The 18,336-nt window shown below is 40.5% G+C and overlaps 2 protein-coding genes across 4 annotated transcripts in view; one reads left to right on the top strand and one right to left on the bottom strand.

Annotated features, from left to right (window-relative positions):
* Window positions 1–3,960, top strand: part of POLRMT (RNA polymerase mitochondrial) — a 287,623-nt gene extending 283,663 nt beyond the window's left edge. For all 3 annotated transcript variants that reach the window (XM_073594039.1, XM_073594038.1, XM_073594037.1), the window contains 2 exons: window positions 2,194–2,258; window positions 2,353–3,960. In XM_073594039.1, the coding sequence (XP_073450140.1) occupies window positions 2,194–2,258; window positions 2,353–2,402 (115 nt within the window). In that variant the 3' untranslated portion in view covers window positions 2,403–3,960. The remainder of the gene's footprint in view (window positions 1–2,193; window positions 2,259–2,352) is intronic.
* Window positions 3,961–4,616: 656 nt separating this feature from the next.
* HCN2 (hyperpolarization activated cyclic nucleotide gated potassium and sodium channel 2) overlaps window positions 4,617–18,336 on the bottom strand; it is a 158,226-nt gene continuing 144,506 nt past the window's right edge. Inside the window, exons 7-8 of the mRNA XM_073594040.1 lie at window positions 12,970–13,134; window positions 4,617–7,570 (exon numbers count right to left, since the gene is read on the bottom strand). Coding sequence (XP_073450141.1) covers window positions 6,672–7,570; window positions 12,970–13,134 — 1,064 coding nt within the window. The 3' untranslated portion in view covers window positions 4,617–6,671. The remainder of the gene's footprint in view (window positions 7,571–12,969; window positions 13,135–18,336) is intronic.

Here is an 18,336-nt window from a genome sequence, read left to right as displayed (position 1 = left end):
CTGGGGACGCTAGTATAGATCTGATCGGATCACAGTTTGATCCGTTCAGATACTATACCACTAAGGGAGGCGTATGCTGCGTGCATGGGTGTTAGCGGTACTGGCGCTAATCTGACGCTGCCTGGGGCGACGCATATCACCGCCGGGCGATCAGGGGGCTAAACTTTTATTCGGTAATAAACGGCGGGTGCCCTGACACTATAATAAACAAATTAACCAGCGTCACCCGTAACAGTTATACCGTGATCAGTGGTGAAAGGGTTAACTAGGGGGCAATCAAGGGGTTAAAACATTTATTAGGTAGTATATGGGGGTCCCCGACGCTATAAAACGCTGACGGTGAACCTAAATATTTACCTCCCTAACTAGCGTCACCAGCGACACTAATACAGCGATCAGAAAAATTATCGCTTAGCGACACTGGTGACAGGGGGTGGTCAAGGGGTTAAAACTTTATTAGGTGGGGTTAGTGGGGTACCCTAGACCTAAAGGGGGCTAACCCTAACACACTAACTGTCACAAACTGACACCATGCAGTAATCAGAAAAAAAAAAAAAAAAACTGCTTGGTGTCAGTGTGACGGGGGGGGGGGGGGGGTGTTTTGTGTGCCTGGCATGTTCTACTGTGTGTGTGTGTTTTCAATCACATTACAGTCTTCTCTCCTCGGCCCGGAACGGAAACTGCCGAGCCGAGGAGAGATGACATAATTTCCTTTGCTGCTGTTTACCATACAGCAGCATAGGAATGATTTCATTGGCCGGCGGCGATCGTGAGGGGGGGGGCCACGATTGGATGGCCTCCCCCTCACCTCCGATCGCCGCTGGAAAAAAGCTGACCGCCTCGGGCACCGGGGGGGGGGGTCTGATCGGACCCCCCGCCCGCGGGAGGCAGATCACATACAGGTATGTGATTCTGCCTGCCCGTGCCATTCTGCCGACGTATATCGTCGTGAGGCGGTCGGCAAGTGGTTAAAGTAATCTACTGAGCTGGCCAGAACCACCTCTGGCGGGAGTCTATTCCACATTTTCACAGCTCTTACTGTGAAGAAACCTTTCCGTATTTGGAGAGGAAATGTTGCGTCTGGCGACAGGGTCACTTTTAAATACTTCCCGCCCAGCCGCCTCAGTTATACTGCGGCAGGGTGGCTCCCCTGGGTGAACCGTCTTGGCTATATGTCGGCTCGCTTTCAGACCACTAGGGGGCACGCTCCGCAAATGCGCGTGCCCTGCGGTCGCGATGACCGTTGGGCACCCGCAATCGCTCCACACAGAGACAGAACGGAGATCTGTCAATGTAAACAGACAGATCTCTGTGCTGTCAGGGGAGAGGAGACTGATCTGTTGTTCATACTAAGTATGAACAACGATCGATCGGTCTCCTCACCCAGGCAGTCCCATCCCCCCAGTTAGAATTACTCCCTAGGACGCAGTTAACCCTTCTCTGCCAGTGTCATTTATACAGTAATCGGTGCATTTTTTATAGCACTGATCGTTGTATAAATGTCAGTGCTCCGAAAAGTGTCCGATCTGTCCCCCACAATGTCACAGTCCTAATAAAAATCGCAGATCTCCACCATTACTAGTAAAAAGAAAAAATGAATACTAAAAATGCCATAAATATAGCCCCTATTTTGTAGACGCTATAACTTTTGCGCAAACCAATCAATATACCCTTATTGCGATTATTTTTTATTTTTACTAAAAATATGTAGAAGTATACATATTGGCCTAAACTGAGGAAGAAATTTTGTTTTTTTTTTAAAATTGGGGGATATTTATTATAGCAAAATGTAAAAAATATTGTGTTTTTTTTTTTTTTTTTTCAAATTTTTCAATTTTTTTTTCAAAATTGTTGCTCTTTTTTTGTTTATAGCGCAAAAAAAAAAAAAAACGCAGAGGTGATTGCCACCAAAAGAAAGCTCTATTTGTGGGGAAAAAAAGACATCGATTTTGTTTTTGTACAAAGTTGCATTCCTGTGCAATTGTCAGTTAAAACGACGCAGTGGCGAATCGCAAAAAATGGCCTGGTTATTAAGGGGGCAAATCTTCCAGGGCTGAAGTGGTTAAACATGATATTTTCCCCCCTCACATTACAATAAAAAAAAAAAAAAAAAAAAAAGAATAGGATCAGCATTCAAACTGCATTTACATGGTTACCCTAGCAACAGCTTTCTGACTATGTTGTGCCGTTCAGTTCACAGCGCATGTCCCCAGACAGTCTGAAGATGAAGGTTCATTTCAGCATGTTACCAGTGACAGGTAAGAAGGGATAAGCAGCACTTTCTTCCTTGTGTCCTGTGTTTTCTGAAATGGTATTGTTCTATATTCATTATCCCCTTTTCTCCCATTGTAGGTAAATTTAACCTGCAGAATGTAAAGGATTCTACGTATTTCTTCAGTTAACCTCACTGCTGGATACACAGGTCTTGCAGTATATTGCACTGTTCATTCTCCACCAGTTCTGATTGGATGTTACTTGTTATTTCATAGCAATGAATTAATGTCTATCCTTCCTGTGGAAGCTGCATAGGTATTCAATAGAGTCACCTTTATGAAGGAACCTCTTGTATTTTTGTAGAGGTGCCAGTGTATTAATAAAACTTTTTTTTTTTTTTTTTTATATATACAAGTAATTTAGATTTTTTTTTTTTTTAACAATAACATGATAGTTTAGGCTTCATTTACACAGCCCTATAAAAATGCAGGTACAACCAATGTTTATTTATGGATCTAAACACAGCTCCATTGTTTTCAATGGAGACCTTCACACGGGTGTGTAAACGTGCACATACACGACATGCAAGAACATGACAACTTTTACGCATTAAAAACAAATCTATTTACTGGTCATTTTGTTACTTGCCCTAATGATCAGGTAAATGTTTACAGCTAGCTGTGTTATGACCAAGTAAATGAGGCCTCAGGGCCGGTTCACACTGCAGCAACGCCAGACATCGCATGTGATTCGCAGCGCATTGCTGTGCAGATCACATGCGATGTCTGTGCGATGCAAATTTCAGCCGTACAAACTGGCTGAATTCACATCGCATTTGGACCAAACCCGTGCAGGACCCCCCTTTTTCTTTTTTTTTTTTGTCTGCACCAGATCGCATGGACACACATGCGATCCGATTCCTGTCTGAATTGACAGTTCGCACTGCGATCAGATGTGGGGTTATCATTAACTTTGTATTGACACCCGCAGCAGTTCGCATAGGGCAGTGTGAACTGCGGGCGATGCAGGAACCACTGCAGTGGATTTGCAGGGTTTTACCTGCTTCGCACCACAGTGTGAAACGAGCCTAAATCCATGCAAGGCAGTAAGCCTAAATAATGAAGGAAAAAAAGTGCATATTGCTGTGCTCCTACTGCTTTGTTTACAATCAGAAATTGATATTTCCATTCACCAAAGGCTTAAAGGCACAAATTGGATGAATTTACTGCACTCACATTTTAAGGAGTTTTGGATTACACAAGTCAGTTCAATATTATTGCACAGCTAGCATTCTTTTAAATACTTCCATCTTTAAGCTGGGATTTTCAGTGACGTGTATGTTGAGCAGAACAGCAGTCTGTGGTAATTAAAAAAGTATTCCTGACAAAATGTTTTTTGTGTTTTTTTTTTAAAAGCTAAACTCCCGAATTTTAAATATACTCCAGAATAGTAAAAATACCTGAATGATTCTTAGCCAATCAGGGCTTTCTCTGCCTTTCATAATGCTCACAGGAGGGCACAGTAGAGGAATGAAATAATCAGTGCTATCTTATTATCCTAAGTTTTTCCTAACTGTATGGGGTCACCCTCAAGCTGGAGCAGTGTGCCAGGGGTTTGTAAATCACAAAGGTGGCTTAACAGATTTATAAATACTGTGTTGGGGGGGGGTTCAGTTATGCATTTCAACTGTATATTGATCTTTTTACTCAAAATTTAATATGAAATTAAACAATAGCTTACCCTGTGTTCTCGTCTCCATCTTGTTTCCTTTTATTGGCCTTTCCTTTATTCTTTTTTACCTTGTTTATGCCAGTTTCAGGCTGCATAGGCAATTCTTGCTGCCCAAACAATTCCCTAAGCAGCACCAATGTGTCACCCAATGAATTTGTGCACTGCAGGGTATTTGTAAGATGCAGCATATTGCCAGTTTTGAAAAGTGGCTCCCTGCATAGGGTGTATTGTGGTCACTATTGATAGTGGCATGAGGAAACCTGTGCCAGCTGCTTACATCTAAGTTTTATACTGTGCACAAGTGGCAAATAAAGCAAAGTGCTTTGAATTTCACCATATAAAAAGGATATTGTGAATGTTTCAACTTTTTTTTCCTTTTAAATAACTCATTTGTGGTAATAAATTGAGATCTCATGCAATTGTCATAAGACAGTGTAGAGTGGCCATTCTTACTCCCCATGTGCAGTTTAGTAATCTATGGCTCTCCTTCTGCAGAATTAATTTTTCCTCAGACATGTCCTCTGCGTAACCTTCATCTGGCCAGCCGTCAATAGCAATGTGGAATGGCTGCTCAGAGGTGTGAGATCTATATACTACAAAAGCTCTAAAGATATCTTATCCATGCCCCTCTAAAGATAATAACCTGGTTAAACAGTCAAAACAACACACAATTCAGAAGTATCTGTTTATTGCACACACAAAGAAGCTGGAATCATTTGCTTAGTAAAGTGCAGCTTCTGCAGAGACACAAGACCCTGCACTTTCGGTCCCCCCCTTGTCTCCGAAATACATTCATCAGTGACACTGCCAGCCACAGACGGAGCAGAGGGGGCAACATCTATTCTGAAGAATAGAAACTTTGTCTTCTTAGGTCTGGGGTACACCCCCCCCCCCTTATTGGGATTGATTAAAAACTGTCTCATATTTTTATATTGAAGGGACAGTCCCATTTAAAAACCATAGCATATAACTCTGCTCTGCTTTTTTTTCACAAGAATTACATGCTTTTGAAAATAATGCATAATTTAGAGACAAAATGGAATGTTGTAGTACACTTTTTTCCAATGTTGACACAAACTGCCACAATGGTAATTTCTGTATTCCATCACTATTTAAAGCCACAACCCCAAGGACAACAGGATGGGTACTTATTGCCTATAAAGCTTAATTCCTGTGGGAGAAATTAGTCTAGATGGGACTGCCCCTTTCTAGGCATTTCATCAAAGAAACACTCCAGTGCTCTATGGACTTGTTCCCAGTGCACAGTTTACCAGTGGTGCAGCTGCATATAGAAACAATGTAGTCCCTAGCCATTGAATATATTTACCTAGCTAAGGCTACACCACAGATAAAGCAGCAGAGGTAAATAAACTCAAAATGTGCTTTGCCTCAGCATTCCTCCATCGCTGTAAGTGAAAATTCCTGACTTGTGGCGTTTAAGAATCTGCATCTACCCTGGATAAACACTCAAAACCCCACTCCTGCTATACAGGATGTATAGTGTACAGATTATACAGGCATATATATATATTAATATACAGCTGTGATATACACAATATGGCTTTCTAAAATACAATCCATGGAATGGACAACAGCAGTGAAAAAAAAAATACATGGTTCATAAATAAAACACACAGAGGTCCTTTGGTGCGAGAGATCAAGCAGATCTATGGCCACTGGAGTGCCCAGGAGAGCTGGAAGGCTACTTGGCACCACCATTTAACCAGGAGTGATTTGTAGCAGCTGCAATTACATTACTGTCTAGCAGTGCCTTTTTTATGGCTCTTGCAGTTTGCTTACTTTTGTGTCAATGGTTGCAGCCATATTTATTGTACTGTTTAACCCTTTGAACAGTTAATCATTGGCATTCAACTTTTGAAAGTGGCTGCATTATTGCTGTAAGGATACACTTATTTTCACAACAGCCACCTACAGTAATTCTCCTGTCAATACAATTATTGGTATGTATTTTGTTACTGGGCCTTGTAGTGCCTAATCCTAATTGCTATATTCAGTTGGTTATTTGCTCACTGAAAGGAAAAGGGGCACACGTGGTGACATCACACAAAAATGTGCCTCCTAAATAAAATATGATTACAAACTAAAACTAGATGTATGCATGGTTATATAAATATAGGTGCTTATCGTGACAGCCATAGGTGACACTGTCACGTTGAAGTCCTGGTAAGGACCAGTAGCTGGGACAAACTGCCCGCAGTTTGCATAAGGAAATTGGCGTAATATGTTGGGCATAAGTAACAATCTTGTAGCTTTTTCAATTTGACATTTCAGAGTCAAGATCTACCAGCTAAGAGTTTTTGATATGTTTACATATCATTTAAATAACTCAGTAGTAAATACCAGCAGTCTTTCTTGCTGACAAGAGACCAACACAAGATTTGCACTTAATTTTAATGTAGAGCTCTAGGTAGACCTCTAGCAATAAACAAAACCACATTTTCCTACGCTTGTAAACAATGGAGGAGTCATGTGGCAGAGTGCTTTCTGAAGTGGCATTTACTGATCCAACTACTAGGTCTCTGTAACTTCCACATATTAATACCTCCACTCCCAAACATAGTTAAGGCTACTATTCGTAAAACAAGTAGATGTATTAATAAAGTGGCACAGGGATGGATAGGAGGGCACATTATATTTTCTCTCTTAATAGCAACTGTGCACCATCCATTACCTACCCATTTGGATGAGGGCATGTGTATACCCAGTCACAAATTTGCAGACAGCCGTCCCCTGATGGGATCAGTATCTGGGGCACTAACAACAGAATCTTTCCTTCCTCCTAATGATGTTCCCACAGCAGAGTCCGATACACCACCAACTGTACCAGAAGAGGACAACTGATGGGAGAGGGCAAGTCTTGCAGGGGCAGGTACTCTTGGACCAGCCTGTGGTCCCAAACCTCCTTTGGCCACCGGAGAGGTTAAGCTGCCAGTCGTAGCAGGAGGAGCTGGTGGACTGCGGAGCTGTGATGCCCCTTGAGGCAGTGAGGGCTGTGAGGCGGAAAGGGGACGAGACTCACGCGTAAGTGTGCCAGAGTGCAAAGAATGAGTGCTCTTGTGAACAGACAGCCGCTGTGGGGAGCCAGAACCCCCAGATTGAGTAAGAGAAAGTTGTGAGCCTGCCTGATGCCTGGTTGGGTAGGCAAAGTTCTGAGACACTCGCGGTGATTGGTTAGGGGGACTAGGCATAGCAGTTGATGGCCGACGTGGGCCCTGCTGGGGGGGTGGGTGATGCTGCAAGAGCTGCAGGGATGGCTGGAAAAGAGCTGGGGACATAGAAAAAGCTCCAGGCCCTCCTTGGGCATATTGGAGTCGCCTCATAATACGCGGGGAACCCACTAATGGGCTGGCCATTGGGGGACAAAAGCTCATGGCCACAGCTTGCTGCAAAGTTGCTATAGCAGATGGGACTTGTGGTTGAGGAGAGGGAGGATTGCATGTCGCATACATCCCACCGCTTAGTTGGTGTTGATGGAGCTCAGCTTGCTGCACCATTTCCCGATCATACTTGACAATCTCTTGTATTATTTCATTCTCCTGGTTGTTGAAGACACCTGAGTTCAAGTCATGCTGAACCTTATGCATGAGGATAGAATTCTTCTTCCCTGTGAGATAGAACAAGTTAACAAAATTAATATCCTTTAGTTGACCTTTCAACAAACCCTATCCCATTAAAGTCTTTGTTCCAAAAATACATACAGTTCTAGAACTTTTCATGAGTGTTTTCTTTAAAATTTATGTGTGACTGCAATCATTAAAGTATAACTATAGGCATTTATTTTTTTAATTTTGGATAGAGTAAGGGAAGATTATAATCCCACTCAGATTTGATTTTTTTTTTGCGATCTGTGTCCCATTGTGGAGATTTATTTTCACTTCCTCTCCGATAACCAAAATAGGTGGTGAGGAAATCCCTTCACATTATGGGAATTCCTTGGGGCCCCCCAGCTCACCAGAACTAGTGTACCCATTGAAAGATTTCTCCTCTATTACTGTTCTGAGGACAACCCAAAATTCGGGATTTTCATTGATAATGGTAAACCAGACAAATAGAGAGAGGGACACAGACCGCAATAAAAAAAAAAGCTCATAGGTGCTCTAATCCATCTCTACTGTGTCCAAAATGAAAAAAAAGGTTTGCCTTTACTTATACTTTAACTTGCACAGTTTTTTCAAGAAGCATAAAAGTCTTAAAGTGGTTCTAAAGGCAGGACATTAAGGCATGCAGAAGCTATCCCAGTATTTATATTGCACCTTACAATTACCTGAGTCCTATCTCGATTTAGCACCGTATCCATTGGCTCCTGCTGCTGTCAAACAAATCCTGGGAGGAGGGGCACAGGGCCAAGCCAAGCTGTGCATCTTTGCACTCACATAGCCCGGCTCAAGAGCGAGCCTGCACGTGCGCCCAAAAAGTGTGATTTTTCTTGTGTCTACTTTCCAAAAAAAGGGGGTAATTTCAGAGGTTTCCATACTATTCTGGCTTTTTTATTTTTTTTAATTTCTTGAAAATGTTTACCCTTTTTTTATAGTAAAAATAAAAAAAACATCAGTTATTAAATACCACAAAAAGAAAGCCCTGCCTTTAAAATGATATAACATTTATTTGGATACATTGTTTCATGGCAGAGTAATTGTCTGTCAAACTATCACAGAGCTGAAAAATGGCCTGGCATTGGAGGAGTATGACACACACACAAGTGGTTAGCAACAGTTTATGAAATCTGTTTACTTTGCTTGCAATGGAAGAGCATCAATTCTGCACTCCAGTAGCCAACACCACTCTCATACTGTCTGTGCTGGCCCCCTCTGCTATATCATAATTATTAACACAGTTTACACAAAGCAATACTGGAAAAGCTACCCAGCAACTATGCCTAGTGCTGGCCATACATGTAGCAATTAATTCTAAAAACTTTACATTTACAGGGAATAGGATGCACAAGTTACTTATCGTAAATTATTTTCAGAAACAAGCAATCTACCACTAATGAGTTTGACTGAAACCAGAATCTGGTCAGTTAAGCTGAAACTAGGCAATAAATTGACAGATTTTTTTTATTCCAGATACAATTTTTTGAGAAAAAACTATTAAAAACTGTCAATTTAATCAAAAGCGATCATATTTCTTCATCGCTTATTGAGAGGGACATCGGAATTCAGAAACAGGGGTTTGGGACACTGGCAAACTGAAAAAAAGTTGTAAGCCAGCCCCTTTATGACCTTTTCTCTACCCAGCATGATGGCATCCTACGAGGTTGGATGGTTCTACATTAGTCTTCAATCCCCTTCAAAGACTTCAAGGATAATTTTACCTTTAAAAAAAAAAAAAAAGGTAAATTTATCCTTGAAGTCTTTGAAGGGGAAAAAAAAAGTAATTTCACATCTTTTTGCAGGTAAAAAAACCATGCATTTATTATTTTTTTTATTGGGAGCGCAGAAAGCATTATACCCACGATCAGCAGATCGTGGGTGCAATGCAGGGCTCTTGCAGACTCTCTGTGCAAGCTGCCTGGCTGTACATCGTACAGCCAAGCAGTTACACACTAATGCCCCATACACACGGTCGGACATTCCGACAACAAAATCCTAGGATTTTTTCCGATGGATGTTGGCTCAAACTTGTCTTGCATACACACGGTCACACATAGTTGTCGGAAAATCCGATCATTCTGAACGCAGTGACGTAAAACACGTACGTCGGGACTATAAACGGGGCAGTAGCCAATAGCTTTCATCCCTTTATTTATTCTGAGCATGCGTGGCACTTTGTGCGTCGGATTTGTGTACACAAATGATGGTGTTATTTCTTGAGACTTCACAGTTAGTTGAATTCCCTACATGGATCTCAGTTTGAATCAGCAGTTTTGGCCATCTGTCCCATGTTGGTGGTAGCCTTGACCTGTAAGAATTTATTTTATTTAATTTATTTTTTTCCAAGAGTGGCTGGAGCAAATGCTGGAGCCTTTGTGTATTAGTTGTGATGTTTGATACAAGCCTCAAAACTTGTGTCTTGCATGAGACTGATGTTTTTACAAATGTGTAGGACACTCTGGCTACATGCATGGGAGCACTGAGCCATCCACGTAACATCTAGTTTGGCTTTCCTTTCTGTACGAAGGTGCACTCCCACTTCTGTGTAAATCCAGACTTATCCTCATGTAGTTTGCCTTTCCAGCCTTTGGATGCTCAGCCCTTTTGGCTATCTCCTTGTATATGGCATTTCCTTCAGATACTTCTCATCTCCTCTTATTTTGCTGCAGCTGGTCTTCCCAGGTCACCTTGGGTTCCTGCACAGTCGGGAACTTATCGGGATTCGTACTTCATCTGTAATGCCACTTCCCTCTTCAGGGGCATTTTGCATCCTTGGATGCTACTGCACCCCTACAGTTTTTGGTACCTCAGCATTCTCCCTTTATAAGGGGACTTACTTGGTTATCTGAGACCAGATTTTTCTGCTCCCTCCCTGATCCAACAGACACCTGCTATATTTTATGATATTGGACCACGTTAATGCCAGTGTCCTTTCCTGGCACCCCTATTGTAGATTGTCAAGACGACCTGGACAAGGTTCAGTTTTCTGGACCCTTGCATTCAGAGCTCTTCAAAAGGTCCTGACATCCTCAGTCAGATGGGCCCTCAGAGATGTCCAATGTGGCAAGGCTGTTAAACTCAAATCCTTGTTAAAGAAGTCTACGTCCTGTGCACCCTTTCCTGCTTGTCAGGAACTCTTCTATCCTCTTTTTGTTTTCCCTTCTCTTGTTGACTCTTGATTCTCTCCAAGCTCAAACTTAGTATGTCAGAACGTGGACTTGGGACAAGATATCTCCAAGCTCCAACTTGGTATCTTGGAGCCTGGACTTGGGACAAGATGTTCTCCCAGTTCTTACAGGCCAAGAAGTTCTTCATGTGACTCAGCAGTTTCTTAGGTTTAATGGTGTGGTCCCTTCCCCCCACTATGAAGGGAGTCCATTTGTTGGGGTGCCCCCTTTCCTGGGGCTTTTGCCTGGTTCCCAAGCAGTTATTTCACACTTATTTGGGGGATTCCATTGCAGCTTGGATTAGTGACCTGGACTGTCTTAGGACCTTCACTTTTGGGAAGGTTTGTGAGTCCTTCACTCTGTCAAGACCTGGTCTCTATGCTAATTGAGGCAGAGAGTACAGCTCTGAACCACACTCCCTTAGAGATGTTGCATTTCTAACTCCTTCATATCAACCAGTTTGTCACTTCTCTGGTAAGAAAGGTTCTTGCACCTGGGTGTGCCTCATCTCTTGCATGGCAGGAAAAGACCATTGCTGAAGGACCCAGTGTCTCCCTGGATTGTCAGATGACAGCCCACACAGAGATCCTGCTGTAGGTACTCCCTACAGGGGGTAGAGTACATCCAGAAGCCTTTGTAGGACCTGATCTCCTGGGGGTTGTATGGCTGACCTGCAGCCTCCTGAGGTTTCTCTAAGTTTTGCTCAGAGTATGCAAAATTTAAGGTATGCCTCTGGTGATAAATATCAGTTGCCATTGTGCTTAAGGTCAGCTCTAAACTGATCTCTAAAGCCCTAAAATCACTGGTGCCATAGCTGGCCATGTGTGCTGCACCATGGCAACTGCAAATCTACACTGAAGCTAAGAAGGCACCAATGAATAAGGGGGTTTAGTGTCTCCTCTTAATCTCTCAGTAGCAAAGAAATGTAATTGCAAATATAGCACTAGGCTAAAATGACTGCTTAATATGGGTAACAGCCTAGCCTAACAGGTGGAATATCCCTTTATAGCTTGCATAGAATGATTGGAAGGAAATTTTCTTTCTAGAACTATTTAGCTATGACATACTAGAGGAGGAGTGCATATGTGCAGGAGCAAAATATTTTGCACATGGCTTTTGGCAGGTACATAATTGGGGAGATAAAAATCTAACTACAAAATAGGGTTTACTTTTTTTTCTGAAGTTACAACACAGATATTATAAGATGATTTTACATAGAACAGACATACATTAAAGATTGGCAACAGTAAGCCACAATTTTCTAATTTCAGAAATTAGCAGTTCAATATGGAACCACAATGGCCTTCTGAATAATTTGGCCAGAGTTCCCTTATAAAATTAGGAAATGCGCCAAATGTGAGCTGCTTTATTTTTTTTTTTTGGGGGGGGGGGGGGGGGGGGGATTCAAACATACTACATTTTTAATTGGGTGTGAAGAAGTTGGATAGCTAAATTTGCTAACACCATTACAGGTACAAAGGAGTATCTATTTTGCACTGCAGATAGCAGTCACTAAAGTCTGCATTTATACATTGGTACTTGCTGAATCCCTTAAATAATGCTGACAGCTTAAGAGCTTTTATACTGAGATTTACAAGTGTAAATCCAAACGTTCCACTAACTGTTCCCCAACACGGGTGTAGCTTTAATGCACACGTGGTCAATTTAGATTTTGTGTGGATTCGATCAAGAAAAGGTAGCCTAATCAAGACCGAAAATTCTACCATCACCAAATTATGACTACAGTGATCCACCTAACCACAACAGCAGCAAAAAGTCCTGTCTGCCTTCAATGTCTACAACACTCAATCATATGGAGCATGGTGTAACTAATAAAAAAAAAAAAAAAAGATACCCACTACAAGATGAAAAAGCAAAACCACATACTGAATCTATTGGTTAGTCCTATAAAGACTACTGTGTGTATGCCTCAAAGAGACAGTCACTATAACATGCCTACTAATATAAACATCTCAAGGTAATTTACTTGCAAAAGCATTAGACTGCATTTGTTTGCATCTCTGGCAGTGTCAGGAAAAGCATCAGCTCTGCATTCCAGACAGACACACGGCCGCTCCCCTTCTGTGGCTCTGACATCAGCAAAGATCCCGGTAGGGGCCAGGAAAGCCTCACACAATCTGCAGACACGGTCAATGTAGATTGTGTGAGGCTTTGCTGACCTTAATAGGCATGGTGTATTGACAATGTCTTTTTAATAACTACTCTGTTGTTAATAGGCTTACCTATTCTATCCAGTCTGTCTATGGCAACGGTCTCAAATGCACGCCGCATCATTGGGTATTCCTCTAACACCTCATTGAAATGATCCACAGAGAGGGAGTAGAGACGACAGTATGTGTCAGCGCGGACACTGGCAGTCCGTCGTCCCCGTGTCAGCAGGCAGATCTCTGTACAAAAAAATATAAAGATAAATCATTTTTAAGTGCTTGGTGAATTAATATGCGTTCATTCCACATACAGAACCCATATCACTTATATATGCCTTCATTGATAAAATGGTAAATCAAAGTGTTTCTGCTCTGGGACATTTTAAATTCAAAGTATGCTTATGCTTTAACCAGGAGACTGGACAAATTATTCTATAGGTTTCATGAACATCCTGGAGAAGAGAGTGTGTCTTTGGAACTTTAAATCTCCATTAGTACAAAGTGTTGTGATTACCACAACATACATGAAATGCTTGAACACATGAATGAACATCATAAAAATATAGAAGTGTTTGGCAAAACATAGAAGATTTAGCAGACAACAATATGGACCCCGCCAGAGAGAGGGCATTGGCAGCATAACATTTTCAGGGAACATGTCCAATATTTTTGCTTATAATTTGGTTTTGGAGATAGGAAATCAGAATAAAAGGGCAGCACCTAATAGGAAGATTAAAAAGCAGGGGGGTTTAAAACGAAGAGAGGAAAAGAAAAAAAAAAAAAAAAGGAGGGTGGTTCCACTCACTCCCGAAACTCCTCACGTGCATCCCAGTAAAAAAAAAAAAAAAAGACACGCTACAAGGGTCCCAGATATGAATAGCAGTTCGAGTACTGTTTTGACAACAAAAAGCTGAAATCAAGGATCAAAACTCTTGTTTGTAGTTGGCCGAGCAAAAGTTTCGTCTGTTATGATACAAATATAGGATGCAAGCTGCTGGATCTTTTCTGGAAAAAGATTACTCAAGAGTATAAGGAATCATTCACCGTTTTTCTACCACTCTCCATCTGAAACTCGACTGCAGCAGTCCTGAACTAACAGGACAGAAAGGTAAATTACAGGAACAGGGATTTGCTAATTAAACCACTTCTACATTGATTCAAGAGTCTTCTTTATAAAACTTAAAACAAAGAGGGTTTTCTGAACCCCAGGATTGCATGCAATGCATTTCCTTGACATTCAAATACATGCTGGCATCCCTCCATCTCAAACCATGGTTATAGTGATTTTCTAAAGTTACTATGTAGTAGTAGGTGCCCATACTATTAAGAATAACTGAGTGAGGTATATAACGAAGTTGGTATAAAAAAAAGGGCAAACGCTTGACATTACTAACAGTTGTTAGAAGAACGTAGGTAAATTAGTGTGAATAATCTAAGTGTATTAGGCCTACTTACACTATCTCAGCGCTATGAAACTACAAAGTTAAAACAAACAATATATAACATAAAAATTATCATAAAAAGCAGCTGCTAAAATGATTTAAAATTCATAAACTAATAGTATCCAGTCCACAAGTACAGTGGGGCAATAAAGTATTTAGTCAGCCACCAATTGTGCAAGTTCTCCCACTTAAAGAGATGAGAGAGGCCTGTAATTGTCATCATAGGTATACCTCAACTATGAGAGACAAAATGTGGAAACAAATCCAGACAATCACATTGTCTGATTTTTGAAAGAATTTATTTGCAAATTATGGTGGAAAAAAAGTATTTTGTCAATATCAAAAGTTCATCTCAATACTTTGTTATATATCCTTTGTTGGCAATGACAGAGGTCAAACGTTTTCTCTAAGTCTTCACAAGGTTGTCACACACTGTTGCTGGTATGTTGGCCCATTCCTCCATGCAGCTCTCCTCTAGAGCAGTGATGTTTTGGGGCTGTTGTTGTTTGTAGGAGACCAAATACTTATTTTCCACCATAATTTGCAAATGAATTCTTTAAAAAAAAAAAAAATGTGATTGTCTGGATTTGTTTCCACATTTTGTCTCTCATAGTTGAGGTGTACCTATGATGACAATTACAGGCCTCTCTCATCTCTTTAAGTGGGAGAACTTGCACAATTGGTGGCTGACTAAATACTTTTTTGCCCCACTGTACTTGTGGACTGGATACTATTAGTTTATGAATTTTAAATCATTTTAGCAGCTGCTTTTTATGATAATTTTTATGTTATATATTGTTTGTTTTAACTTTGTAGTTTCATAGCGCTGAGATAGTGTAAGTAGGCCTAATACACTTAGATTATTCACACTAATTTACCTACGTTCTTCTAACAACTGTTAGTAATTACAATTACAGGCCTCTCTCATCTTTTTAAGTGGGACAACTTGCACAATTGGTGGCTGACTAAATACTTTTTTGCCCCACTGTACATAATGCACCATCTAATACTGAAGCAGCGCTCCTGTCAGTCCTTGGTATGACTGGCATTCATATGGTTAAAGCATATGAGAAACGGATGAATGACAATTGGTGGTGAAAGTCCAGAGAAGCAGATGGTGGTCCTAATGTTAAATGATAAAATGTGCACCGTACACCAAGATCCACAAAAAGTGTGTCACGCTCCCCAAAGGGGTTCATGCTCACCGTAAATAAGTAAATCTCAAGCCTTGAGATACTCAAATAACTGTCATCCGCATCACAGATAGGGTCAGAGCGGCATATCACTTCCACGGGTACTTGGATATAGAAGAAAAACTCCACATAGCGTAATCCTGTTTACCTTTTCGTGCAGTCCCCAAATGCTTTAAATCAGCACTTTCCAATAAATTGGCATCAATGAACAAATGTATAAGAGATGTCAGTGTTATCAACAGTCCATTAGAATAAGAGACAACCAAACTTGGGAAGAATGGCCACCGCTGGTCAGTTCCGGTTTTCTCTCTCTGGCTGTGACACACAAATGTCACTTCTGGTCGCCGCAAGGTCATGTCCGGACACACTTAATCTGAGGGCGTGGCGTCCCGGTATTATAACAGCCATCATCGCAGCAAATAAACCTTCTGAGCTCCATTTCATAGTGGTGCACATTAGCGGTAGAATAGAAGCTTCTCAGAGGATAACATAATCAAGCTGTAATAGACGATATCGGCTGACATTTATCAATCAATACATAAAATGTAACCGTACCTAAACATAATACATCACAAGACCAATTTAATCGTATAAACAATCCATAACCCTAAATTCATAACTAGACATTGTATATACATTATACTGATACTATACTTCATAGCTCATATTTAAAAAACATATATTTAATAAATTGAAATTAAAACAAAATCACATTAGAATAAATATAAAATCAAAACTGAAATTTCAATAATCGCTAATAAAACAATATCGATTTCTACATTTAACCCTTTTGGAGTAAGTGTATCTGTCAAAAAAATCCAGTGGGTTTCCTGTTTCGTGAGTTCGCTCACTATATTGGAACCTCTCCATGCTGGTTTGACGCGATCAATTCACCAAAATTTTAAACCTGAAGGGTCCTGGTTGTGGTAAAGTTTAAAATGTAATGACACACTATGGTCCTTAAAGCCTAGTTTAATATTCTAAATATGTCCCACAATATAGATCCTCAAAAGTCTCTTAGTACAGCCTACATACATCAACCCACATGGGCACTCCAATGCATGCATGACATGCGTCATGTTGCATGTAATGAATTTTCTAATTAGGAATTCCTTTCTCATGGGTTTAGAAACTTCTCTACACGCCCTACAAGCAAAAAAAAAAAAAAAAAACACCTCTATCCCAAAAGGACGATGGTCTGGTGGGGGTATCTAATACTTTTTTTTGACTACCATGCCCCCAAAACTTGGGGTCTTTCTACAACTTTGGTGTGGGTGGGAGTACATGTTTTGTCTAAGCATAAAATATGCCAATGTGCCTCAAAGATCGCTTCCACATCTTTGTACTATGAATGAAAGGCAGAGATAAAACCCCATTCATGATTAGTATTATTCCTCAAAGATATTATGTCTTTCAAACACTCTTCTTGTGGGAGTGCTATTACCTCCTCTATAGGTATAGCCAAGTGCTGAGGGTTATAGCCTTTCTCTACAAATCTACTTTTTAACACTTAGGACTGTATAATAAAGTCACTAGTGGTGGAGCAGTTTCTTTGTACTCGCATTATTTGTCCTTTGGGGATATTCCTCAACCAGAGGGGATGATACCCACTCTGTAATGGCAAATAACTGTTGCAATCAGTAGGCTTAAAGAATACTTTAGTCTCTAATCTGTCATTATGCCTATAAACATTGACATCTAAAAAATTTAATTGATCTTTACTCCACATGCTTGTCAGTTTTATGTTATTTTTATTATTATTTAAATATTCCAAAAACGCACAAAGGGATATTTCTGATCCTGTCCTTATAAAAAAAAAAAAAGATTGTCAATGTACCGTCTGTAAAAAATAAGTTCATTCCTTTTCCTTCCAAAAACATATTTATCCTCCCATTCCCCCATAAAGAGATTTGCATATTGGGTGCAAATTTCACACCCATGGCAACACCTCTCTTTTGGGAAAATTCATTAAACCAAAAATTATTATGAGAAAGGCATTCCGCAAAAATACTTTCTCTATATGAGGTAAATCCTCTCTGTGACTTAGAGCCCAATTAAGGGCTAGCAAGGCGTCATCATGCTGAATCACAGTGTACAATGACGACACGTCAGCTGTAACTAGAAAAACCTCACCTCTCTCAATTAACTAATCTTTGCATTAGTTGTAAAAAGTTTTTGGTATCTTTGAGGTGAGCTGGTAAGCTTTTGGTTCTACAGCACTCCTCTGGAGGAATTGGTCTAAATGTTGTCCCATCCTCGATGTTACAGATCCTATACCATTAACAATAGGTCTAGCAGGGGGTTTTGGGGGTCTTTATGTATCTTAGGGAGAGTATAGATAGTTGGTATATGGCTACTACTTGGTACCAGCTATTTTTTCTCTGAGTGTTAATACTCGAGATTGGTAACCAGATTCCACCAAAGCCTCCAACTCTTCCCTATATTGTGAGGTGGGGTCTCTGTCCAGTTTTTTTTATATGTATCACAATCAAAAAACATTTGTATTAACTGATTATTATAATATTCTTTAGATAAAATGACTACCTACCGGCCTTATTATATAATTCCGAGTTTCTAATTGTTCTATCCCTTCCTGGATATATCTGGAATTAACATTCTTTTTAGAGGCCAACTGTTCCAAATCCCGCAACACTAGGCCTTTAAACACTTCAAAATGTTGTGTGGCAGTATTCGATGGATTAAACAATTGTTTCTCAATCCATTGTCAACTGCTACTGAAGAGCTACCACCCAAACTAACTGGACTGGAATTTTTTTTTTTTAAATATTTTTTAATACGGAGTTTGC

Source organism: Aquarana catesbeiana, linkage group LG01 (genome assembly GCF_042186555.1).
Source record: "Aquarana catesbeiana isolate 2022-GZ linkage group LG01, ASM4218655v1, whole genome shotgun sequence".
Classification (NCBI taxonomy): Eukaryota; Metazoa; Chordata; class Amphibia; order Anura; family Ranidae; genus Aquarana; species Aquarana catesbeiana.
This window is presented reverse-complemented; position numbering and strand designations above follow the sequence as displayed.